The sequence below is a fragment of the Stomoxys calcitrans genome, chromosome 4 (genome assembly GCF_963082655.1).
Source record: "Stomoxys calcitrans chromosome 4, idStoCalc2.1, whole genome shotgun sequence".
NCBI classification, from domain to species: domain Eukaryota; kingdom Metazoa; phylum Arthropoda; class Insecta; order Diptera; family Muscidae; genus Stomoxys; species Stomoxys calcitrans.
In genome coordinates this window covers 105140998-105168287 of record NC_081555.1, presented here as the reverse complement: position 1 = coordinate 105168287, position 27290 = coordinate 105140998, and the positions used below count along the sequence as shown (strand labels likewise).

General features: G+C 40.5%; 1 protein-coding gene across 1 annotated transcript in view; it reads right to left on the bottom strand.

Annotated features, from left to right (window-relative positions):
* LOC106088942 (uncharacterized transmembrane protein DDB_G0289901-like) overlaps positions 1-20740 on the bottom strand; it is a 33458-nt gene extending 12718 nt beyond the window's left edge. Inside the window, exons 1-4 of the mRNA XM_059367224.1 lie at positions 20641-20740; positions 14331-14531; positions 13369-13518; positions 3777-3968 (exon numbers count right to left, since the gene is read on the bottom strand). Of these exons, the coding sequence (XP_059223207.1) occupies positions 3777-3968; positions 13369-13518; positions 14331-14531; positions 20641-20740 (643 nt within the window). The remainder of the gene's footprint in view (positions 1-3776; positions 3969-13368; positions 13519-14330; positions 14532-20640) is intronic.
* Between the last annotated feature and the right edge of the window lie 6550 nt (positions 20741-27290).

Here is a 27290-nt window from a genome sequence, read left to right as displayed (position 1 = left end):
TTTTAAGTGTTGTAGGCAGACATTGTAACCTCTGCGCTACAGTGGTACATAAGACTCATTGTGTTACCACAGGATCAAGAGGAGGAAGATGCCTTTTTAAGAGATCTGGATAGTTCAACGAGAGGAACTAAACTACCGTTTAACTATCCAGATCTCTTAAAAAGCCGAAAAATGTGCGACTGTTCTCATCCGGTAAATCAGACAAGATCTCAAAAAAATGAGCACCTAAACATTCTGATTGCCAGTGCGGGTCACACACGCAGCATATGTTCTATAGTCTCTTCTTCCTCGACGTCCTTATAGCTTCGGCAAAAGTCGTTACTGGCAACCTTCAGTCTGTCAGTACTGAGACATCTGTTCTAGCCAGAGACAGCAAAGCGGTAGACCTCTTCAAGTATAGATTAGGTCACATAGTTTTGGAATGCTCACAGACCCTCTTTGTGACCATCTATCATTCGTTGGCCTTTGGACCTGATGCTGAAGACTTAGCTTACATGTCGCTAGAGGCATACTGGAATCTGTTCAGTTCCCCTAGAATGTGTAAGGTTTTTTCTAGTCTTGCAAGCTCATCCGCTTTACAATTCCCTGCGATATCACTGTGGTATGGCACCCAGAACAGATGAATATGGAACTGTTCAGCAATCTAGTTGAGCGATATGCGACAGTCGAGGGCGGTTTTTGAATTCAATAATACGACCTCCAGGGATTTAATGGCATCCTGGCTGTTTGAGTAGATATTTATGCCAGTTGTCGTTATGACATTATATCTTAGCCATTCCACCACTTCTATAAATGCACGGATCTCCGCTTTATACACACTGCAGTGATCAGGTAACCTCTTCGATATGACCAGTCTTAGTTTTTCCGAGTACACACAAAGCCCGCCTGGTCGTCTAGTTTGGAAACATCCGTTTATACGTTTTCATGACTTCTATTACCAGGGATATTGTAGTTCCAATGGGTTCTATCAGGAATATTAGTACAGCACTTTTTATCAAAAAGCGGCTTAGGTAGGATGTAATCCATACTGCCTGGAACATCGGATATTATTATTTGATCGCCGCCACATGATCAAAGGTCCCTTAGCCCTACAGGAGTGGTCGCAGCAACTTGTCTAGGCAGAACGTCTAGGGGCATTAGATATAGCATTAAATTCAGTGATGTCGTCCTCAGCGTGGACGACATCATGCACAAACAAGTCATCCTTTAGATCCGGTTGACTATTGTGCAGAAGGTGGACTTTTGAATCGCCGTCCACCACACCACAACACTGTAGAGCATTATAGGTTTGACAACTGCAGTATTTAGCCAATGCATGACACGCGTTTGAAACCCTCCAATTTTTGCCAAAAGTTCTCTTGCAGGTGTATTGAGCAAGAGTTGCCTCTCTAGGTATTTTGCTCTTTCAATAAATGGAACATTCTCTCTTCTCAAGGAGATAGGTACCACTGAAGGTAACTTGTATCTCCTGCTTGCACGGATTTATGCCTAGACCACTTCGCTTTTGCACGTAGAGCTTTCTTAATAATATCACTTAGAGTGCGAGGAAACTTTCGCCTAACGGGAATAGCCACGTCATCAGCAGACGCCATCACTTTTTTCTTCCAGGGACAATAATACATTGTTTATGGCTATATTCCAGAGTAAAGGAGACAGTACACCTCCATGTAGCCATCTTTGTAGTTCCAAGCCTGCCAACTTTTAGTAATTAAGTTATTATTATAATTAAACTTTCTTACGGTAGAGTTGATGCTTACAAACTCCAACTCCTTCATGAAAAAGCTACCATTGTATTGTATATTCCTTGTTAGCGAGAGAGTCTATGTAGCCGACTAGGTCGTGAAGGGCTGTTTCAGTACATTTGCCTTTACTATATGCATGCTGCTGGCGCGACAGGCGATCTCCAGGGATTTTTGCCCTAAAATAGGTTTCTATCAACCTCTCAAGAGTCTTCAGAATAAAGGATGAAAGACTAACAGGACGAAAATCTTTTGCCTTCATGTGGATAAGTTTTCCTGCTTTCGGAAAAAAATGACCTCCCTCCATCCCACAGGTATATATGACATGCTGATACATGCAGAATATGTCGCAGTAAGCCAAGGATTCATTTATTGGACACAGCGTGTAATTTATCCGCAACAGCTATTTCATCAGCATGCGCAACCTCGCTGGATTCTGCAGCTCCCTGGATTTTTTCTGGGCCTTTCTTAGCTCCCCCTAGTATTTCCTTAGCTCAGCCGTGCGATACCCTTGTGGCTTTCGCCAAGTTGAAGAGTTTTCAGCAGCCCTCTTTTATACCATCCTGTTCTGGAGTCCATTATGTCGGTCGCTGTTTAACCCTTGGTTTGGCTCTAAGACATATTGACACATGCCAGTCGTCAAGAGTCCTATGGTCCGTTTGACCATTAGGCCTATGATCTACTCAGTTTGCACTTCCTTTTCTGGTCTAGAGGGGATAGTCGTGCAGAATGTCTACGGAAATTAATACCTTTCTACCATTCTCCTTTTAAACCGAGGAACCACTTCGACAGTACTTTCTCCAATGCTGGCGTTATTATGACGACGATCAGAGAAGCTAAGTTCATCCAATACTTCCCAATCGCATATCCCTTCGCTGATTTTCTCTGATACAAAGGTGACATCTAGTATCTCCTCCTGTTCCTGGTTATAAAGGTCGGTTTATTTGCTTTATTACAAGTCGCCATATTGCAACTTGTAATATATTCGATAAGCAGCTCACCATTAGCGTTGATATCCAAACTTCCCCATATCTGGTTGTTGTAGCCACATTTTTATGTGAAGGTGGCGATTCTAGACAAGCTCCTGTAGGTGAGCAAGCTCGTTTCGGTCCAAAAGATCGCTGTTGGAACAAGGTGGCCATTGGTTATTTAAAGGCGCCAATAACTCGCCTTGTCATATCGAGCATCATAGGCAATCGGCATTTGTGCAAGAGCCGGTGCCGTCCTGCATCTCACTGAGACTCTCCCCTCGATACCGCTGATTGTCTGCGATTGCCGTTGCAGCTACTCAGTATGGAACATTCCACTATCCGCAACCTGCGGACGCAATGAACTCAAGACAGCAATGAACATCACACAGATCGGACCTCCATGTTCCAGCCTGTGTGGTGCTCACAGCCATTCGTGCCGGGCCCTATATCTGGTTGTTGTTGTTGTAGAAGTGTGTTGTACTCTGAGGCGACAGCCCTTGCCGATGAAGGACTTCATCGGGTCAATCCGGTACGTGCAACCATGGGATTGGTTGTTGTTCCTATATCTGGTGATGTGTATTAGCGTCACCTTCTACAACGAGTATCTTTTTCTCTGCAGAAGCGGCTTCCACCAGCAGCTTAAGGGGGCATCTCTGAACCGTGTGTAATATACTAGGAAGCCAATCCGTAATGAGACTTATTAATTTCAAGGCTGGCTTCTCTAAATCTTCAGTGCTCATAGTAACCCCATTAATTACAAAAGAAAAGTTATAGGTGAAAATATTCAATGTCACGTACTCGTGAAAACTTTAAATAATAGCTCAAAGGTCCCAAATACCTTGAATCTCTTATAAAAAAGCGTAAAACTTAAAATTGATGTCGACTTTAAACCAAATCTTTATAAGGCCTTTACCACCTGTTGTAGTTCTTTAAAAAGCAGCAGTATAAACATTTCTTTTTTTTTATTAAATAACTGTTATCGCATTTTCGTATAAGCCAAACATAGCAGAGAAAACACTTATTCCATGCCATATTTAAAACAAAACTTTCTCCAGCTAAGACATACCAGAATAACCTCTCACAAAGCCATCAATAAAACTTGAATTACCACCTGAAGCAGTACTGGAACTACTTCCATGTCCTGCACTACTACCAGAGAAGGTGCGCGTTACACCTTGAACTTTGGAATTCACAAGGTCTGACAGAAAACTAGGCGATCCAGAGGAAGAACTTGAAGGGGACGAGCCACCGGCGGAACCTAAAAATTTATGAACAATGAGTAATCAGAAAAACAGCAAGTGTAAATATTGCATTCGTTGGATAAAACAATTAAGCCAAACCTCCCAAAGTTAAGTTGTAAAGGCAGATACGTTAGGCAAAATTATTAAGATAAAAAAAAAATATATTTAAAATTAAATAAAATAAAAAAATATTAAGAACAAATCAAAAATTTTTACCAAAAATAAGAATAAAAATTAAATAATTTTTTTTTAGTTATTAGCTACAAGTCCAAACCCAAACTTAATAAAAAAATTGTTTCTAATGCAAAGATATATTTGCACATTCTCTTGCAGAGATGCATAACAATCAAATGTTTTCAAAAGTGTTTTGTTACCGTCAGCTTTTTTTCTTATCTAAGAGCTAATTGTTTGCATTTGGGTAAATTTTACCCAAGCACTTAAGATATGATAGGGACGGGAAATTCAATACAGCCTAACGAACAGGGACTCCACATGGGAATCATTATCGGCTTTATAGAGATTCGGAAGAGTAGGATAAGTAAAGATCAGAATATTGATAGATTAGGCATTGCAGCGACAGGAGTCTCAATGCAGTCTAACGAACAGCGATCAGACGATGGTACCATCACCTACTCCCAATAAGCCCATTTAAGATTTTGAAGACTAAGATAGGCAAATCTCCTAGTATTGAAACATCAGGCAGTACAGGGAATGGAAACTCAATACAACCCAACGAACAGGGACCCGACTTAATAGAGATTTGGAAGACTAGGATAGGCAAAGAACCTAATGCGATGACATTAGGCAGTTCAGTGCCAGGAAAGTCAATGCAGTCCAAAGAACAGGGAACAGACGATGAGATTGTCACCTACTCCCAAGATGCCCATCTACTGGAGGACCAATGATTGAGTTGATTCAGATAAATCTCTACCGGAGCGAGACTGCTACACACCCTCTGATGGAGAAAATCGGCAAGGGCAATATTCATATTGCCTTAATTCAGGAGCCGTGACCCGGAACAAAGTTTCTGTACAGAACCATATCAACTATCAATTATTCTATGCTAACACTAGTACTCGGTCGAGGACCGAGGTTATTTGTCATAAGAATTTAAATTGTATATTTTCCCCAGAGCTGTCAACGTCGCATACAACAATGGTGAGACAGGGAGACGGTTGAGCATATCTGGCATCTGCCTTTCGAATCTCCGACACCGCCACCCACGTCGGAGCTGCAACGGCTGGCGAGTAAAGCAAACAGACAGGAAATGAGGAACTTATAGGGTGCGATGCAAACTCTCACCACATTTCGTGGGGTAGTATCAACATTAATAAGCCGGGCCAAGCCCTGGAAGAATTCTTGAAGACTAATGACCTAATAACACTTAATATTGGTAACACTGTTGCCTTTGTTATTAGATGGAGGAGGTATTAGATATGACGATATGTTAGTACAATCTAATCGATGAGGTTCAGGATTGGAGGGTCTACATGGAACACTCTTTCTTTGACCATCGCCATATTAGGTTTAGAATATCACAGCCAGAGCCGAATCCAATAAGCTTCCGGAATAATTTGAAAACCTACTGGCCAAAATTCGGAAGACTACTCAGAAGAAAACTTGGGCAAGATAATTTAGATTGCCCAAGCATAGATGACATTGACTACAATGCCAACTATGGGTTACGAGTGCACTGGTGGGGTCTGCCGAAGATAGTTGTCCTTTTCTAGAAAGGAAATCAGACCAAGAAAAACCCTGGATGACCGGTGAGATTTGCAAAATTGCGAAAGAGGTCCGCAGACTGTATAACTGAGCACTTCGTAAAAAAGCGGAAGTATATAGGGAAATGTATTACACACAGCTCAAGGAATACAATAAGATTATCAGAGCGGCAAATTCTGCCTCCTTGAAGCTTTTCTGCGAGCAGGTCGATAGCGTTCATGACGACGCCAAGATAAAAAAAATTTCTTTCAAAAAACCCATGTCAAAACTGAAACTTTAGTAGACGACATGGAAGTGAGAGCAGAGACAACGGAAGACATGTTGAGGCTTTTGAAGAAAACCCATTTTCCTCAGGATACGAGGGGACTCTCGGAGACACCGGAATCTTGGAATAATGACGTTGATCGAACGATTATAATAACGGTATTTATGGTGAAGGAATCCTTGAGGAGCTTCAAATCATTTAAGTCACCCAGACCTGATGGAATATTTCTGGAGTTACTGCAGAAAGAGGCAGACTATCTGGCGCCTCGTATGGCCAAAATTTTCACAGCGTGCCTAGGACTTTCATATACTCCGAAAGCCTGGCAGTAGGCAAGTGAGGTGTTTATGCCCAAGCCCGGCAAGACATGTTATGCGACACCAAAGACCTACAGACCTATAAGCCTTACGTTCTTTCTACTCAAATCATGGAAAGCATTGTAGATACCATGATAAAGAGTAGGAAATCCAGCGAACTGCTTAAATACAAACAGCGTGCATAGGTCAAGGGAAGGTTAAAATAGCAGAATCCTTCGATACCAAGACGTACACATTGGCGGTATGCATTGACATCGAGGGGGCTTTTAACAATGTGCGGACCGACACATTGATATAGTCCTTAGACCAGTACCGGGTGAACCGGGTCCTTAGAGACTGGATAAACCATATGCTAAGGCATATATGGATAAATTGTGGATCCTATGACATAAATATAGGGGGAGAAAGTGGCACAAGGGGGGCATTTTTTCGCCATTCCTATAGGTGACCACCATAAATGACCTATTACGGATGCTGACTGATGAGGGATTTGAACCCATCTCCTTCTTCTTAGGTTTGAGGATTCGAACCAGCTATGCAGAAGGGCCTAAAAGCTCCAGCATATGGCATATGACTGGGGTTTCAATGTTTACCTAGAGAAGACTGAATATGCCTGTTCACGAGGAAGACGAAGATGGGCCAATTTGACGCACCACGTTTCCTCAACCAAACGATTTTGATATTTGACAAGGTCAAATACTTGGGTGTGATCGTGGATAGGAAACTTAATTGAAAGTGTCATATTAAAGAGCATACCAAGAAGGCTCACAAATATTGGGCACCATGTAGACGGGCCTTTGGCTCGAAATGGGGCCTGAATCCGAGGATAGTCCACTGGCTCTACATGAGCGTGGTCAGACCAACACTTACTTAAACCTCAGTAGTTGGGGGACTGCGATGGAGAAAAGGTGCAACGTAAGGATAATACAACAGGTTCAGAGAACATGTTGTCTTGGCAAAGGCGGAGCGATGAGGACCACGCCCACTAGGGCACTGGAGACTATTCTAGATATCCGACCCATTCACATACAAATTAAGTGTGAGACTTAAGGCGATGGTAGAATGGATTGAGGATGGGAGCAGCTCATACCATCGCGCTATAATCGAGGCGACGATAAGAAACCTGGAAGGAAGGGAAGATGTTTCCGATCGGATACCTGAGATGAACCTTGATGTCGAGTGCAAGGCACTGTTGCCATCGGCAAAGTCTTGGATTGACGGAACCCTAGTATTGGCATCTGGAAGATCATGTTACACGGATGGATCAAAGCTGGAGGACAGTGTGGGCCTGTGGGTTTACATTGAGAACCCAGGGACTAAGATCTGTTTTAGTCTGCCTGACTATAATAAAGTCCTGCAGACGGAGATCCGGGCGATCACTGAATGTGAGAAGTGGTGTGGTGCTGACGCGAGGACATCGATGGTGAACATCTTAACCGACTGTAAAATTGCCATTAGGGCAATAACAACCAGGACGGTAAGGTCACGAATAGTCTTGCAGTGTAAGAAGAAGATTAACGCCTTCTCTGAGAGTGGCACGCATTATTTGGGTGCCGGGCCATAGCGGAATAATGGGGAATGAAAAACGGACGATTTGCAGTGAAGGCCAGAGGACTGCCATCAACGCACTTGGTTAACCCGAAACTTTTTGGGTCGACACAATCTGAGTTAAGAGCGTGGGCTACGAACGTTACACTATGGAACAACGAAACGGTCGGCAGAACGACGAAAATCTTATATTTCGGTATCATAACAGGACACAAAAGACTACGAGCTCACTTATGCAAAATCGGTGCGGCGATTGCTAGCATGTGCAGGGCAGGTGGAGAAGATAATGAGACGTTGGAGCATGTCATTGCCCGGATTTTGCGGCTAACAGACACCGTCACTTAGGTGGGGGCACAATACTTGACCTATATCAACTAAGGGGCGTGGTATGGAAAACAATTAGGGATTTTTTAAGCACGGAATTCCTGACTTACAATTTCTTTTTTCGAGGTTACGTTGTAGTATTTAAAACGCACAACAAGCCGATTACTGGCTTAGGTGTATGTCCATATTGGCATGGGTCGGATTAAAATCGGCAGCCTCTTCTCAATCTAACCTAACCTAACCTAAGATACGATAAGTGACTGGGTTACTGGTCGAAATCTGTCAATGAAGGATTTGGTAAAGCAGAAGCTGCAATCCAGCGAACGTTTTGATCATCTTTTGAAAACATTTTGGTTTTAAACTAAATGCAGATTTTGTTAATCAATAAATAAAATCTTTCAGGTTTGCCAACTAATCAATAAGTTGGGCAACCATTCATTTGGTAGTTGTACCGGCGGTAACTGGCATCCAAAACAATTGATCTTGAGCTCATATGTTGCGATGAGCTATTGATAATTTTTCTTTAGGATTATTATGAAATAAATAAAATGCTTAAAACTATGTATGCTCCATTATGAAGAGCAAAACACAAAAACTAAAGGTAAAAGTTAACTCTGTTAATTAATACTTTATTGGGTTGCCCAAAAAGTAATTGCGGATTTTTCATATAGTCGGCGTTGACAAATTTTTTCAGACTAGATTTGGAAGACTAGGATAGGCAAAGAACCTAATGCGATGACATTAGGCAGTTCAGTGCCAGGAAAGTCAATGCAGTCCAAAGAACAGGGAACAGACGATGAGATTGTCACCTACTCCCAAGATGCCCATCTACTGGAGGACCAATGATTGAGTTGATTCAGATAAATCTCTACCGGAGCGAGACTGCTACACACCCTCTGATGGAGAAAATCGGCAAGGGCAATATTCATATTGCCTTAATTCAGGAGCCGTGACCCGGAACAAAGTTTCTGTACAGAACCATATCAACTATCAATTATTCTATGCTAACACTAGTACTCGGTCGAGGACCGAGGTTATTTGTCATAAGAATTTAAATTGTATATTTTCCCCAGAGCTGTCAACGTCGCATACAACAATGGTGAGACAGGGAGACGGTTGAGCATATCTGGCATCTGCCTTTCGAATCTCCGACACCGCCACCCACGTCGGAGCTGCAACGGCTGGCGAGTAAAGCAAACAGACAGGAAATGAGGAACTTATAGGGTGCGATGCATACTCTCACCACATTTCGTGGGGTAGTATCAACATTAATAAGCCGGGCCAAGCCCTGGAAGAATTCTTGAAGACTAATGACCTAATAACACTTAATATTGGTAACACTGTTGCCTTTGTTATTAGATGGAGGAGGTATTAGATATGACGATATGTTAGTACAATCTAATCGATGAGGTTCAGGATTGGAGGGTCTACATGGAACACTCTTTCTTTGACCATCGCCATATTAGGTTTAGAATATCACAGCCAGAGCCGAATCCAATAAGCTTCCGGAATAATTTGAAAACCTACTGGCCAAAATTCGGAAGACTACTCAGAAGAAAACTTGGGCAAGATAATTTAGATTGCCCAAGCATAGATGACATTGACTACAATGCCAACTATGGGTTACGAGTGCACTGGTGGGGTCTGCCGAAGATAGTTGTCCTTTTCTAGAAAGGAAATCAGACCAAGAAAAACCCTGGATGACCGGTGAGATTTGCAAAATTGCGAAAGAGGTCCGCAGACTGTATAACTGAGCACTTCGTAAAAAAGCGGAAGTATATAGGGAAATGTATTACACACAGCTCAAGGAATACAATAAGATTATCAGAGCGGCAAATTCTGCCTCCTTGAAGCTTTTCTGCGAGCAGGTCGATAGCGTTCATGACGACGCCAAGATAAAAAAAATTTCTTTCAAAAAACCCATGTCAAAACTGAAACTTTAGTAGACGACATGGAAGTGAGAGCAGAGACAACGGAAGACATGTTGAGGCTTTTGAAGAAAACCCATTTTCCTCAGGATACGAGGGGACTCTCGGAGACACCGGAATCTTGGAATAATGACGTTGATCGAACGATTATAATAACGGTATTTATGGTGAAGGAATCCTTGAGGAGCTTCAAATCATTTAAGTCACCCAGACCTGATGGAATATTTCTGGAGTTACTGCAGAAAGAGGCAGACTATCTGGCGCCTCGTATGGCCAAAATTTTCACAGCGTGCCTAGGACTTTCATATACTCCGAAAGCCTGGCAGTAGGCAAGTGAGGTGTTTATGCCCAAGCCCGGCAAGACATGTTATGCGACACCAAAGACCTACAGACCTATAAGCCTTACGTTCTTTCTACTCAAATCATGGAAAGCATTGTAGATACCATGATAAAGAGTAGGAAATCCAGCGAACTGCTTAAATACAAACAGCGTGCATAGGTCAAGGGAAGGTTAAAATAGCAGAATCCTTCGATACCAAGACGTACACATTGGCGGTATGCATTGACATCGAGGGGGCTTTTAACAATGTGCGGACCGACACATTGATATAGTCCTTAGACCAGTACCGGGTGAACCGGGTCCTTAGAGACTGGATAAACCATATGCTAAGGCATATATGGATAAATTGTGGATCCTATGACATAAATATAGGGGGAGAAAGTGGCACAAGGGGGGCATTTTTTCGCCATTCCTATAGGTGACCACCATAAATGACCTATTACGGATGCTGACTGATGAGGGATTTGAACCCATCTCCTTCTTCTTAGGTTTGAGGATTCGAACCAGCTATGCAGAAGGGCCTAAAAGCTCCAGCATATGGCATATGACTGGGGTTTCAATGTTTACCTAGAGAAGACTGAATATGCCTGTTCACGAGGAAGACGAAGATGGGCCAATTTGACGCACCACGTTTCCTCAACCAAACGATTTTGATATTTGACAAGGTCAAATACTTGGGTGTGATCGTGGATAGGAAACTTAATTGAAAGTGTCATATTAAAGAGCATACCAAGAAGGCTCACAAATATTGGGCACCATGTAGACGGGCCTTTGGCTCGAAATGGGGCCTGAATCCGAGGATAGTCCACTGGCTCTACATGAGCGTGGTCAGACCAACACTTACTTAAACCTCAGTAGTTGGGGGACTGCGATGGAGAAAAGGTGCAACGTAAGGATAATACAACAGGTTCAGAGAACATGTTGTCTTGGCAAAGGCGGAGCGATGAGGACCACGCCCACTAGGGCACTGGAGACTATTCTAGATATCCGACCCATTCACATACAAATTAAGTGTGAGACTTAAGGCGATGGTAGAATGGATTAAGGATGGGAGCAGCTCATACCATCGCGCTATAATCGAGGCGACGATAAGAAACCTGGAAGGAAGGGAAGATGTTTCCGATCGGATACCTGAGATGAACCTTGATGTCGAGTGCAAGGCACTGTTGCCATCGGCAAAGTCTTGGATTGACGGAACCCTAGTATTGGCATCTGGAAGATCATGTTACACGGATGGATCAAAGCTGGAGGACAGTGTGGGCCTGTGGGTTTACATTGAGAACCCAGGGACTAAGATCTGTTTTAGTCTGCCTGACTATAATAAAGTCCTGCAGACGGAGATCCGGGCGATCACTGAATGTGAGAAGTGGTGTGGTGCTGACGCGAGGACATCGATGGTGAACATCTTAACCGACTGTAAAATTGCCATTAGGGCAATAACAACCAGGACGGTAAGGTCACGAATAGTCTTGCAGTGTAAGAAGAAGATTAACGCCTTCTCTGAGAGTGGCACGCATTATTTGGGTGCCGGGCCATAGCGGAATAATGGGGAATGAAAAACGGACGATTTGCAGTGAAGGCCAGAGGACTGCCATCAACGCACTTGGTTAACCCGAAACTTTTTGGGTCGACACAATCTGAGTTAAGAGCGTGGGCTACGAACGTTACACTATGGAACAACGAAACGGTCGGCAGAACGACGAAAATCTTATATTTCGGTATCATAACAGGACACAAAAGACTACGAGCTCACTTATGCAAAATCGGTGCGGCGATTGCTAGCATGTGCAGGGCAGGTGGAGAAGATAATGAGACGTTGGAGCATGTCATTGCCCGGATTTTGCGGCTAACAGACACCGTCACTTAGGTGGGGGCACAATACTTGACCTATATCAACTAAGGGGCGTGGTATGGAAAACAATTAGGGATTTTTTAAGCACGGAATTCCTGACTTACAATTTCTTTTTTCGAGGTTACGTTGTAGTATTTAAAACGCACAACAAGCCGATTACTGGCTTAGGTGTATGTCCATATTGGCATGGGTCGGATTAAAATCGGCAGCCTCTTCTCAATCTAACCTAACCTAACCTAAGATACGATAAGTGACTGGGTTACTGGTCGAAATCTGTCAATGAAGGATTTGGTAAAGCAGAAGCTGCAATCCAGCGAACGTTTTGATCATCTTTTGAAAACATTTTGGTTTTAAACTAAATGCAGATTTTGTTAATCAATAAATAAAATCTTTCAGGTTTGCCAACTAATCAATAAGTTGGGCAACCATTCATTTGGTAGTTGTACCGGCGGTAACTGGCATCCAAAACAATTGATCTTGAGCTCATATGTTGCGATGAGCTATTGATAATTTTTCTTTAGGATTATTATGAAATAAATAAAATGCTTAAAACTATGTATGCTCCATTATGAAGAGCAAAACACAAAAACTAAAGGTAAAAGTTAACTCTGTTAATTAATACTTTATTGGGTTGCCCAAAAAGTAATTGCGGATTTTTCATATAGTCGGCGTTGACAAATTTTTTCACAGCTTGTGACTCTGTAATTGCATACTTTCTTCTGTCAGTTATCAGCTGTTACTTTTAGCTCGCTTGAGAAAAATGTGTAAAAAAGTAAATTTGATTAAAGTTCATTCTAAGTTTTATTAAAAATGCATTTACTTTCTTTTAAAAAATCCGCAATTACTTTTTAGGCAACCCAATAGTATGATTTCCCAAATAATTTGAACTTTTTATAGAATTGACCTTACATCTTACAATTTATACCCATTTTAAAAAATCTTTCGAATATCATCAACTTAAATTCTTTACGAAGCAATATTACATATATATTTTTTTTCTTTTATGAATGAACTATTATCGCCATATGTGTTTTAGAGAAAAACGCCTAATCCATGCCACATCCAAACCATATTTTTTTTAGCTTAGATATAGTACAGAACAAACTCTATAAAACTTAAATTACCACTTGAAGCGCTGCTGGCACTACTTCCTGGTACTGCACTACTACCCGAAAAGGTGCGAGTTACACCTTGAACTTTGGAATTTACAAGGCCTGACAAAAGACTAGGGGATCCAGAGGAAGAACTTGATGGGGACGAGCCACCAGTGGAACCTAAAAATTTATGAAATATAAGTAAACAAAAACACATACAGTGGGCAAAAAGACTTAGCAAAAACCACCAACATCCAAATATTTTATTATTAGAGCAGATCAGTTAAGCAAAATTATTAAAATCGAAACAAAAAAAAATATTTCAAATTCACATAGAAAAAAATTTTAGCAAATCAAAAATTTAGCCAAAAATATCAAGACAAAAAAAAAAATAAAACAAAATTAAAAAAAAAAAAAATATTTATAAGTCAAATAGAAAAAAATTTGCAGTTAATCAAAAATCGTAGCCAAAAACAAATATTAAAATTTTTTGAATTAGGAAGATTTTTATATTTCAAGGCCAAAGACCCCGTTACTTAAGATATGTTATTTACTTAATTCTGTCGGGATTTAAATCCTATCCAATTTTCAAAACATTGAGTATTAGTCAGAGGGAAAATCGATTTAAAATAGAGACAGAAGCTGATAATAAGTATGATAAGTAACAGAATTTTGGCCACCCCAATTTAAAAATCACTTTGCTTCCAATACCCAAAAACAGCAAGCAACCACTTTTGATAATCTGTAACACCGATATTCACAAAACTTAATAAAGATTTGAAATAAGTCAATTTGACAGATTTCCTTTAAAAATCAGTCAAATAAACCTATTTTAAGTCTTCATTAAGTTGTGTGAATAAAGCTGTATAAAATAGCATAAACAACACACTTATTAGGCATCATCTATCGTATTAACGTTTTTAAATTTATAGAAACAGTAATTTAAACAAAATTAATAACCAACACCACATCCTCCTCTTCTAAGAACATACCAGAAGAGCTTGAACCTCCCAGCACGCTACTTATCAAACTCGAACCCCCACTTGAAGCAGTACCGGAACTACTTCCCGATCCAGAACTGCTACCAGAGAAGGTTCGAGTTACACCTTGAACTTTGAGACTTATAAGGCCCGGCAAGAAATTACCGGACCCTGACAATGCACTCGTTGGTGATGAACCACCACCTATAATACCTAAAACAGAAGATTAGCATTAATAAGATTCTGGGTTTTATCCATAAAATTTATTTAATTATTTATTTATGAATAATTTTTTGTTCTTACACAACAAATCAAATATCTTATAAATTAAAGTGTAGTAATCTAAAATTCAGAGACATATCCAACTACTACAAGTATTAAAATTGAAAATTTAAATAAAAATATTCAGACATTCAGAAAATGATGAATGAAAACAAGTAAAAGCGTACTAAGTTCGGCCGGGCCGAATCTTGGTTACCCTCCACCATGGATTCCGCTACAAATGTGCCCGTTTTAATTTAGCTTGTATTTGAATTATTTTGTAGCAATCAAATCAGGAATTGATTGAGGCTTCAATGGTCTTAAGAAGTCATATTGGGATATCGGTACTTAGGGAAGCTACTACTAAACTTCTTATGAACATTTCATTTCGGAACAGGGGATTCCTCTCTCATATCAATCAGAGCAGTCCGATTAAAGTTTAAGCTCAATGATAAGGGGCCTCCTTTTTATGCCGAGTCTGAACGGCGTGCCGCAGTGCGACACCTCTTTGGAGAGAAGTTTTGCATGGCATAGTATCTCACAAATATTGCCCGCATTAGGAGGGGAAAACCACCGAGTTTAAGTTTAAGCTCAATGATAAGGGGCCTCCTTTTTAATGCCGAGTCCGAAAGGCGTGCCGCATAGCGACACCACTTGGCAGAGAAGTTTAACATGGCAGAATACCTCACAAATGTAGCCAGCATGTTCATGCCGGGATTTGAACCCAGGCTTTCGGCGTCATAGGTGGACATGCTAACCTCTGCGACACGGTGGACTCCAATATAGGGGCCTATATCACCATATTAACCGATTCGGATAAAACTTTATACTGATGTTATAAGTCATAAGATAATGGGGGTATACTAATTTCTTCATTCTGTTTGTAACTAATCGAAATATTCGTCTGAGACCCCATAAAGTATATATATTCTTGATTGTCGAGACATTTTTTTTATCTAGGCATGTCCGTCCGTCCGTCTGTCTGTCGAAAGCACTCTAACTTTCGAAGGAGTAAAGCTAACCGCTTGCATTTTGCACAAATACTTCTTATTAGTCTAGGTTGGTTGGTATTGTAAATGGGTCATATCGGTCCATGTTTTGATAAAGCTGCCATATAAACCGATCTTGGGTCATGACTTCTTGAGCCTCTAGAGTGCGCAATTCTTATCCGATTGGAATGAAAGTTTGCACGACGTGTTTTGTTATGATATCCAACAACTGTGCCAAGTATGGTTTAAATCGGTTTATAACCTGATATAGCTGTTATATAAACCGATCTTGGATCTTGACTTCTTGAGCTTCTAGAAGGCGCAATTCATATCCGATTTGAAAGAAATTTAGCACGAAGTATTTTGTTATGATATCCAACAACTGTTCAAATCGGTTCATAACCTGATATAGCTGCCATATAAACCGATCTGGGATCTTGACTTCTTGAGCCTCTAGAGGTCGCAATTATTATCCGATTTGCCTGAAATTTTGTACGACGGATCCTCTCATGACCATCAACATATGTGTTTATGGTTTGAATCGGTTTATAGCCCGGTACAGCTCCCATATAAATCGATTTCTCTATTTTACTTCTTGAGCCCCCATAGGGCGCTCTAATAGCAGAGCAAATCTTTTCTTTTATCCTTTTTTGCCTAAGAGATGCGGGGAAATGAACTCGACAAATGCGATCCATGGTGGAGGTTATATAAGATTCGGCCAGCCGGACTTAGCACGCTTTTACTTGTTTGGTCTAATTTCAAACAAATCTGGTGAAAAGTTAGGCTTCTAGGGGCTTAAGAAGTCAAAACAGGGGATCGGTTTATATGGGGACTATATCTGTTTATAGACCGATTCGGATCATACTTTACATAGATAATATAAGTCATAGCACAAGTCTTTGTGTCAAATTTCACCCAAATCGGATGAAAATTGAGGCTTCTAGGGACTCAAAAAGTCAAAACTGGGGATCGGTTTTTATGAGAGCTATATCTGTTTATAGTCCGAAGTCTTTGTTCCAAATTTACGCCAAATTGAAAAAAAATTAGGCTTCTATGGGCACAAGAAGTCAAATCGGGAGATCGTTTATATAAGAGCTATATCCAAATCTGAACCGATATGGCCCATTCGCAGTGCCCAACAAACTGCCTCAATAAAAAGTATTTGTGCAAAAATTTCAAGCGGCAAACTGATTCTGTGCAAACTGATCTGGCTCATATTTGGGGCGGATGTCGTGAAGCTAACAGGGGAAAACTTCTCACATATCAATGAGTGCAGTCCGACTCAGGTTTTAAGCTCAATGATAAGGGGCCTCCTTTTTATAGCCGAGTCCGAACAGCATGTCGCAGTGCGACATCTCTTTGGGTAGAAATTTTACATGGAATAGTACCTCACAAATGTTGCCAGCATTAAGAGGGGAAATCCACCGCTGAAAATTTTTTCTGATGGTCTCGCTAGGATTCGAACCCAGACGTTCAGCGTCATAGGCGGACATGCTAACCTCGCGCTACGATGAGCCTAGTGAAAAGTTCATGGGCAAAATTTGCATTTGCCAGAAAGCTAAAAACAACTCACTGTTTCAAATTTCAGCGAAGTCGGGTTATAAAAAAAGCTTTTATGGGCTTCAGACCCCTTACCGGCGGAATAGTCTATATGATAGCTATATCTAAATATAGTCCGATCTGAACCATATTTGGGTCTGATGTTGAGTGACCTCAAACAACATATTGTTTAAAATTTTAGCAAAATCGGTTAAAAAATAAAGCTTTTACGGGCTTCAGACCCTTTATCGGGAGATCGGTCTATATGGTAGCTATGTCCAAATATAGCCTGATCTAAACCATACTAAGGACAGGTGTCAAGAGGCTTAAGAAAACTCACTGTTTCAAATTTCAGTGAAATGGGGTAATAAATAAAGGTTTTATAGGCTTCACGCCCTTTATCGGGAGATCGGTTTATAGGGCAGCTATATCTAAATATAGTCCGATCTGAAACATATTTGGGTCCGATATTGTGTGGCCTAAAACTATTCACTGTTTTATGGACATCAGACCCTTTATAGGCAGATCGTTCTATATGGCAGCTATATCTAAATATAATCCGATCTGAACCACATTTGGGTCGAGAATCCTTAAACTAATCACTGTTTCAAATTTCAGCAACATCGGATAAAAAATAAAGCATTTATGGGCATCAGACCATTTATTGGCAGATCGGTCTATATAGCTGCTATATTCATGTATGGTCCAATTTGGCCCGTTCAAGAACTTAACCAGCGTACATCAAAAAGACGTATCTGTGTAAAATTTCTGCTCAATATCTCAATTTTTGAAGGCTGTAGAGTTATTACAACAGACGGACGGACAGACACACGGACATGGTTAAATCGTCTTAGAATTTTACGACGATCCGAAATATATATACTTTGTAGGTTCGAAAATTGATATTTCGGTGTGTTACAAACGGAATGACAAAATGATTATACCCCCTATCCTACGGTGGTGGGTATAATAAAATGCAGTACAGTTTATTTACTATCGTTCAGCAGTAATACGAAAATGTTTGCTAAAACAGCATACATTTTTGCTATTTTCTATAACAAATTTCGTTGAGTGCTTAGCAATTATTGATATGAGAGAAGTTTTCTCACTGTTGCTTAATGCAATGTTCATGGGCGAATTTGCATTTGCATATACCTGTGATGGTGGGTATCCAAAGTTCGACCCGGCCGGCCATATGCATTTTTTCTTTTTATACTTCTAATCAAAGTTTTATGATTAAAAGAATTTAAAAACATAATTCATAAGACATATACAAACTTTTAAATTAGATTTTTTTAAGTTTTAATATAAACATTGAATATTAATACTTATTATTATACCCACCACCGAAGGATGGGGGTATATTCATTTTGTCATTCCGTTTGCAACACATCGAAATATCCATTTCCGACCCTATAAAGTATATATATTCTTGATCAGCGTAAAAATCTAAGACGATCTAGGCATGTCCGTCCGTCTGTCCGTCTGTCCGTCTGTCTGTTGAAATCACGCTAAAGTCTTTAAAAATTGAGATATTGAGCTGAAATTTTGCACAAATTCTTTTTTTGTCCATAAGCAGGTTAAGTTCGAAGATGGGCTATATCGGACTATATCTTCATATAGCCCCCATATAGACCGATCCGCCGATTTAGGGTCTTAGGCCCATAAAAGCCACATTTATTATACGATTTTGCTGAAATTTGGAAAAGTGAGTTTTGTTAGGCCCTTCGACATCCTTCGTCAATTTGGCTCAGATCGGTCCAGATTTGGATATAGCTGTCATATAGACCAACCCTCCGATTTAGGGTCTAAGGGCCATAAAAGCCACATCTTTTATCCGATTCCACTGAAATTCGGGACAGTGAGTTTTGTTAGGCCCTTCGATATCCTTTATCAATTTGGCCCAGATCGGTTCAGATTTGGATATAGCTGCCATATAGACCGATCCTCCGATTTATGGTGTTAGGCCCATAAAAGCCACATTTATTACCCGATTTTGCTGAAATTTGGGACAGTGAGTTTTGTTAGGCCCTTCGACATCCTTCGTCAATTTGGCTCAGATCGGTCCAGATTTGGATATAGCTGCCATATAGACCGACCCTCCGATTTAGGGTCTAAGGGCCATAAAAGCCACATCTTTTATCCGATTCCACTGAAATTCGAGACAGTGAGTTGTGTTAGGCCCTTCGATATCCTTTGTCAATTTGGCCCAGATCGGTTCAGATTTGGATATAGCTGCCATATAGACCGATCCTCCGATTTATGGTGTTAGGCCCATAAAAGCCACATTTATTACCCGATTTTGCTGAAATTTGGGACAGTGAGTTGCGTTAGGCCCCTCGACATCTTTTATTCAATTTGGCCCAGATCGGTTCAGATTTGGATATAGCTGCTATATAGACCGATTTCTTGATTTAAGGTTTTGGGCCCATAAAATGCTCATTTATTGTCCGATGTCGCCGAAATTTGGGACAGTGAGTTAAGTTAAGCCCCTTGACATACATCTGCAATATCGCACAGATCGGTCCAAATGTAGATATAGCTGCCATATAGACCGATATCTAGGTTTTAGGTTTTGGGGCCATAAAGACGCATTTATTGTCCGATGTCGCTGAAATTTGAGACAGTGAGTTTAGTTAGGCTCTTCGACGTCCTTCTTCAATTTTGCCCAGATCGATCCAGATTTGAATATAGCTGCCATGTAGACCGATCTCTCGATTTAAAGTCTTTGCCCCATAAAAAGCGCATTTATAATCCAATTTCACTGAAATTTTACATAGTAACTTATGTTAGGCTTTTCAACATCCGTGTCGTATATGGTTCAGATCGGTTAATTTTTAGATATAGCTACTGTACTTATTACTATTTGGTCCAAATCGGAACATGTTTTGATATAACTGATATGGGTCATAAAGAATGATATTTTCACCGAATTTTGATGAAAGGTGGTTTACATATATACCCGAGGTGGTGGGTATCCAAAGTTCGGCCCGGCCGAACTTAACGCCTTTTTACTTGTTTTTAATTAGTTTTAGACACTTTAAGATTAAATTTTTTATATTTTCTGTACTGCAAACAAACACATATATAGATAGGACAATGCCAGTTTAGATGGGGGAGTATGATGCCAAGACTTTGTTCGTCTGGGCTTGTATATAAGCCAATAAAGGCCTATTGTCATTGGCATAATAGCCCATTAAATCGACAGTACACACTCGTACAATGTTTTATTCACTTTATAATTTGTTTAAGTTTTCTTTTTTTAAACTTTCGAACATTTTTTATTTTTTACTTCAATGAGTTTTTCATTTCATTTGATTTTTGATTTGATTTATATCAGATTTTTAAAAATTCATTGAATCACTTTAACATGTTCACTCTCACTTAGTTTGATATAGAGTTTTCTCATTATGTCATCACTAATTAAGTCAATTGAAAAAAACTGTTTATGATTCCGTTTTAGTTTTCACATACACCGATATCACAGCTAGACAGTTTCCTTGGAATGTCGCAATTATTGAGACGCCTCTTACCTAAAAGTTGTTGAACGAAAGGCTTTGCCTCTGCAGTGGGGTTATGCACTGCTATGCAGATGGCTATCGCCATCACACCGTATATTGAAAGCAAACGCATTTTTCAGTAAATCCTTAACCCCGATTCAATGCGATTTCTTCGAAACGATGTTGTTAACCGGCCCTACTATGTTCGAGACTGATCACATATTTGTTTCTATGTCATTCTTTAAGCAAACCCAGAAGGAGGAAAAACAGCAAAACGATCATCGATTGCTTTCGATCTCCTATTCATGATTTCATTTAATTGTTGTTCGCTCCTCTTATACATAAATTAATTTCAGCTGCGTTGTGATCGACACTACGTTTGGTCAAGGAACGGGTATAATTATTATAATACCGGCTCTTAGAACCAGACCCGGACCTCAATTGACGAACATAATAAACTAAGTTGGATGTGGGCATTTGACAGCTGGCACTGCAACTTCTTCTTCATCTAATTCATGAAAAACAACAACAATAGCCACAGAGAAAGAAAACCAAACAAACGATTTGTTATCATCGCCATCAACGGCAGCATCCATTTCGAATATCATTATCCAAATTTCGGCGCATCTCTCCAGTTTGTCACTTTCAGTAGTTTAAGTGTTTTTATACCCTACACCACTACTGTGGTACAGAAAGGAAGAGAGATAGACCCATTGATAAGAATACCGATCGACTCAGAAATCATTTTCTGATTCGATTTAGCTATGTCCGTCTGTCTGTCTGTCTGTCCGTCTGTCTGTCCGTCTGTCTGTCTATCTGTCTGTCTGTCCGTCTGTCTGTCCGTCTGTCTGTCCGTCTTTCTGTCCGTCTGTCTGTCCGTCTGTCTGTCCGTCTGTCTGTCCGTCTGTCTGTCCGTCTGTCTGTCTGTCCGTCTGTCTGTCCGTCTGTCTGTCCGTCTGTCTGTCCGTCTGTCTGTCCGTCTGTCTGTCCGTCTGTCTGTCCGTCTGTCTGCCCGTCTGTCTGTCTGCCCGTCTTTCTGTCCGTCTGTCTGTCCATCTGTCTATTCGTCTGTCTGTCCGTCTGTCTGCCCGTCTGTCTGTCTGTCCGTCTGTCTATCCGTCTGTCTGTTCGTCTGTCTGCCCGTCTGTCTGTCTGTCCGTCTGTCTGTCTGTCCGTCTGTCTGTCTGTCTGTATATCCGTCTGTGCAAGTTAATCGATCGTCTTCAAATTTGGTACTGGCATGTAGAGACAAATCGTATTGAAATTGGAAAAAATCGGTTCAGATTTGGATATAGCTCCCATATATATGTTCGTCCGATTTGCAGTAATAATGCAATAAAATGGTCATTTGTTTCGGTTTTGATATAGCTCTCACCTTGTACCTGTAGGATGGGTGTAGGGTATTATTAAGTCGGCACCCCCCGACTTTTGCTTTCCTTACTGGTTTAAATGTGCATCAATTCAATACAGCTTGAAGTATCCATAGCAAGACCACATACATACTTACCTCTTGGCTTCGTACCCAATTAACATAATTTTTTTGTGGTTTAATGCAAAACAGCGGAGTGCTAACCAAAATATATTCATCCGATTAAAACTATTGCTGCGTTATAGCGAAGTAAACAAGACTAATGATCGGCCATGTTTTAAAACGAAAGATTGATGGTTTATGTTTTTAATATTTGGGAGCTAGCGGCAAATCTAGCATGGGTGCCTTTAAATGTGTTAAATGCCTTGATTTCGAATCCTGGCCTTTAAATGTGTTAAATGCCTTGATTTCGAATCCTGGCGTAAATGTCCAAACCTTGTTCAGCGATGGCCACTCACTTTCCAAATGCAACCATAATTGAGATTGCATTGTATTTACATACATTTTGTACTAGCCGAACCGGGCCCGCTCCGCTGCGCCTTCTTTAACCCTGAATGCAAATATCGAATTCGTGCCATTGTAGCCTATGACGCGGAACGCGTTCGAATCCTGGCGCGAACATCGGACAAAGTAGTGTTTATCCCCACTTAATGTTGGCGACATTCTCAAGCTACAATGCCATGCATGGTCATTTAAAAAAATTTCCCATAAGAGGTGTCGCACTGCAGGACGCCGTTAGGACTCGGCCATAAAAAAAGTCCCTTATCATTGAGTTTAAACTTGAATCGAAAAGCATTCATTGACGTGTGAGAATTTGCCCTTCTTGGTTCCTGGTGGTAATGTTCTTCCATAGGGTAATGTTCTCCTTAGGGGAGGGATGGCACCTCAGACATTTCGTCTCAAATATGGATATCAAATTCGTGCTAGATTTCCAAATCCCTTCAATTTGAGCCCCATATTTCCATGGCCGTTTGAAAGGTGTTTTGGGACTCGGGCGGCCACCGGCACTTTGCACTGAAAATAGATATCAAATTACTCCCAACGGAAATGAAGTTCAGTTCCAAAATAGAATATTAAATTCGTTTTCTACTCTCAAATACCTTTCATTTGAGTCCCATATTGTCATAATGGGTATTTTAAAGCGTTTTGGGGCTGGGGCGGCCCCCAGGTACTTGGCCCCAACTTTTATTATGAAATTCGTACTCTACTCTTGAATACCTTTCATTTGAATCGCATATTGTCCCGATCAGTCCAATTGTATTGCCTATGTTTCCTTCCAGACCAACCTACACAATCAGTGAAAACTTGAAGAGGTCTACTGCTTTGCTGTCATTGGCTAGAACAGATGTCTCAGTCATTGTGTCCGTCATGACAGGGCAATGTCTAATCGGAAAACATGCTGACAGACTGTAGGTTGTCAGCAACGACTTTTGCAGAAGCTCTGAGGACGTCGAAGAAGGAGAGACTATAGAACACGTTCTGTGTGTATGTCCCGCACTTGCAGTTAGATTCTCATTTCTTTGAGAACCTGTCTGATTTAGCGGATGTGAACATTCGCAAGCTATTGGGCTTTTTAAAGCGATCTGGATGGTTCTTCCAAAGAACAAAATCGTCTAAGTAAGTCTTCTTGTTTTAAATGGCATAGTTCCTCACAAATGTCGCCAGCATTAGGAGGGGATAACCACCGCTGAAGTTTTTTTGTTGATGTTCATGCAGGATTCGAACCCATGCGTTTAGCGTCATAGGCGGACATGCTAAACTCAGCGCTACTGTGGCCGCCTATTTCAAGGTCACTTTTTAGTATTACGAAAGCACAACAAGCACTATACAGCAAACATTTTGAAAATCGGACTGTCAGCCCGAACAATTTTTCGAAATTCCGAGGTGACTAAGTTTAGGGGCCTGCCAAGGGGCGCCCGGACGACCTAAGTCCCAGAAATTTTGCACACGATCTCGATGATACCTAAGCTTTAATAACTTAAAAAGATATCTTTACCCGATCTCCGACATATTTTTTTTTGATTTTCTCCCACTGTGCGACATTTGTGAAATACTATGCCATGCATAGAAGCCAGAGGTCCGTTATCATTGAGCTTAAACTTCGATCGGATAGCACTCATTGATAAGCGAGAAGTTAACCCCTGTTCCTTAATAAAGATGTTCATGGACAAGTCTGCATTTGCAGCATCATGCGTCACTAGGTCATACATTTTATAATAGTTTCGCACTCACACAATGCTTATTGCATATAGAATGCAAACAAAAAACTTTAATCCATTTGAAATGCAGTTGTTAACAATAGTTCCAATAAATACAGCGTTAAAGTCAAGGTCAACACACACAAGAACCTGAAATGTCAACTGCAAAGAAATAAAGAATTGACAAATTTTTTACTGACTTCAAGTGTTGCGCTGTTTAAGATTAGGAAATGAACATCGCCATTAGTTTGCTAATTTATTTTCAAAGCTATTATTTTTTTTTAACTAATTTGCGAAATTGGTTAGATACTAAATAAATTCTCACAATTGAAATTGAGTCTTAAGAACATCTTCAGTTTTGCCAGACAAAGTGGTGAAAGGAATATCGAAAAAAAGAACCGAAATACTTGAACATAACAACTTTTCAATATATGCTAAAATACCAGTTTAGAGATAATGAAAAGTAAATGGAGATACTTATGTGATTTTTTTTGCAGGAAATTTCGCTATCATTTAAGAAATCTGAATACAGTGTTGGCAATTCTAATCCGTCATATTACACTAAAATTCCCAAATTTTAGTGGACAGACATTTCTGATAGGCTTAAATTCGGTTTTGCAGTTCAACATTTTTATTTATTCAAATATGGGTTTTAACGTCCTAATTTCAATATTTATGACAATTTGTATACCAAATACAAACACGGCCACAGATTCCATGACCTCTGGATAAGTTCACAAATTTGTGCCAAAAATAAATAAATAAACCAAAACTGGGGATGACTTGTTCCAAGAAATGACTTTGTTTTGAATAAAAATTTTGTAATATTGCTTGTAAATTGGCCTTTGATACCCTACGATTTAGGCTGAGGCATAAACTATTTGACTCTGTATTGGTGATACATTGTTTTGGGCATATACTAGACTGCGCAAAGCATCTTGAAAGGTATTCAAAAGTAGAATACAAAAATTTATTCCTTGTTGTCTGAGGAGCCTCCCGACCCCTAAAACCCTCCAGCAGGGCATATTTACCGATTGGGACAATATGGGACTCAAATGAAAGGTATTTGGGAGTAGAATTTAAAACTGGGTCCAAGTACCTATGAGGCCGCCCCAGGCCCAAAACCGCCCTAAAAGTACAGTCAAAAGTCAAAGTGGACCGATCTGGACCATATGGAACTCAAATGGAATGCTTTAGGGAGTAGAATACGACTGTTTTGTCAAAAATTGGATCCAAACACATAGGGCGTCCCCCAAGAGTACCGCCCAAAGTGAAACAATAAAGAAGCGATCGAGACAATAAAGGATCCCAAAGAAAGGTATTCGAGAGTAAAGTTTGAAAATTATACTAAAAATTGGTTCCAAATATCTAGGAAGCCGTCCCAAGCCCAAAACCATCCAAAATCAAAGTTGAGCGATCAGGGCAATATGGGACTCTGTTGAGAGGTATTTGGGAGCAGAATACGAATATGATGCCAAGAATTCAAGTACCTAGGGCGCCGCCCCAAGCCAAGTGTGCGTGGATGGCCGCCCCACCCGACATTCTTCTCAAAATATTTGTGGATTATGCCACAAAGGGGCTCAAATCTATTATCTGTTTTATGGCCAAGTGTTTCAAGGACGCCTCACCTCATCAACTCCCCCTAAATCAGACATATATATATGAATGAAATATGAAGCTCAAATGTGGTTTTTGAGAGTAGAGTATGAATCTGATACCCTCCCCCTACCCTATTTTCAAAAATTCCAGATCTCGGAGATGGGTGGGGCGATTAAAGTGAAATTTTGTTAGTTTATAATAACTCAAAAATAGAAGTTTGATATCCTTATTAAGGGTGGGATATCAAGGGGGGGCTGCCACCTCCAAAGCCCGTCATATGGATATATAAACCAATAATGATAATATGGGGTTCAAATGAAAGGTATTTGAGACTAGAGCACCAATATGATATCCACATTGGGGCGAAATATCTGAAAGGCCATAACAGCACCCCCAAACAGGACTCATATCCTGACTGTGCCTGTATTGGGCTCAGATAAAAAAAGAGAGTGAAATAAGCAGCAGTGGAGAGGGCACTGCTCAGCTAGTCTATATCTAAATATAGACCGATCTGAGCCATATTGAACACGAATATTGAAGAGGCTAACACCGACCAGTGTGGTATTATCGACGAAATCGAATAATCAACATGGTTTACCGTCCCAAGAACTTAAATCATTAGGTCGGAACTTATACCGGCAGACATATCAAACAGGGATGTCGAGGAGCATATCACAAAACATTTCAGCAATATTGGTTAATGAATTCACCTTTAATGGGACTCAAATCTTAAATCGGAAGATCGGTTATATGGCAGCTTCATCCAAATCTAGACCGATCTGGGCCGTATTACACTGGGATGTCGAGCCATCTAACAAAACTCTCTATCCCAAATTTCCACGAAATAGGACAATAAATGCGCCTATTTCGGCCCGAGGAACTTAAATCGAGAGATCGGTATGCTAAATCTGGACGGATCTGGGCTGTATTGAGCATAATACAACTGACTCTCCCAAATTTCAGCGAAATCGGATAATAAATGTGACTTTAATGGTTGTAAGAACTTGAATCGGCAGAGCGGTATATATGGGGGCTATATCAACATATAGTTCGATATAGCCCATCATCGAAATGCCCGATGGTACAACGCATTGTATTGGGCTACTACTGATACCTTCCGAATATGGTGCAGATCAGACTACTTATTTATTGTATATATCTGCCATACAGACCAATCTCCGGATTTATGGTCTAGAAGCCATATATGCCCATTTTTTAGATCGATTTTTCTAAAATTTGGAACAGTGAGTTGTGTTGAAACCTCAACGTCCCACCGATTTGGTCCAGATCGGACCATATTCGATATAGCTACTATTGGTTCTTAGTTGGTGAATTATTTACCGGATTTTGTGTGATGATGCATATATCCGAGGTGATGGGTGTCCAAAGTTCGGCGCGGCCAAACTGAATGCGTTTTTATTTGACATCGTCGTTTGCCATATCTTATATGGACTATTTTCATTTCGGAGCATTGCATTTTTAATTTTCCCAGTAGCATTAAGCAGTCAAACTGCCAT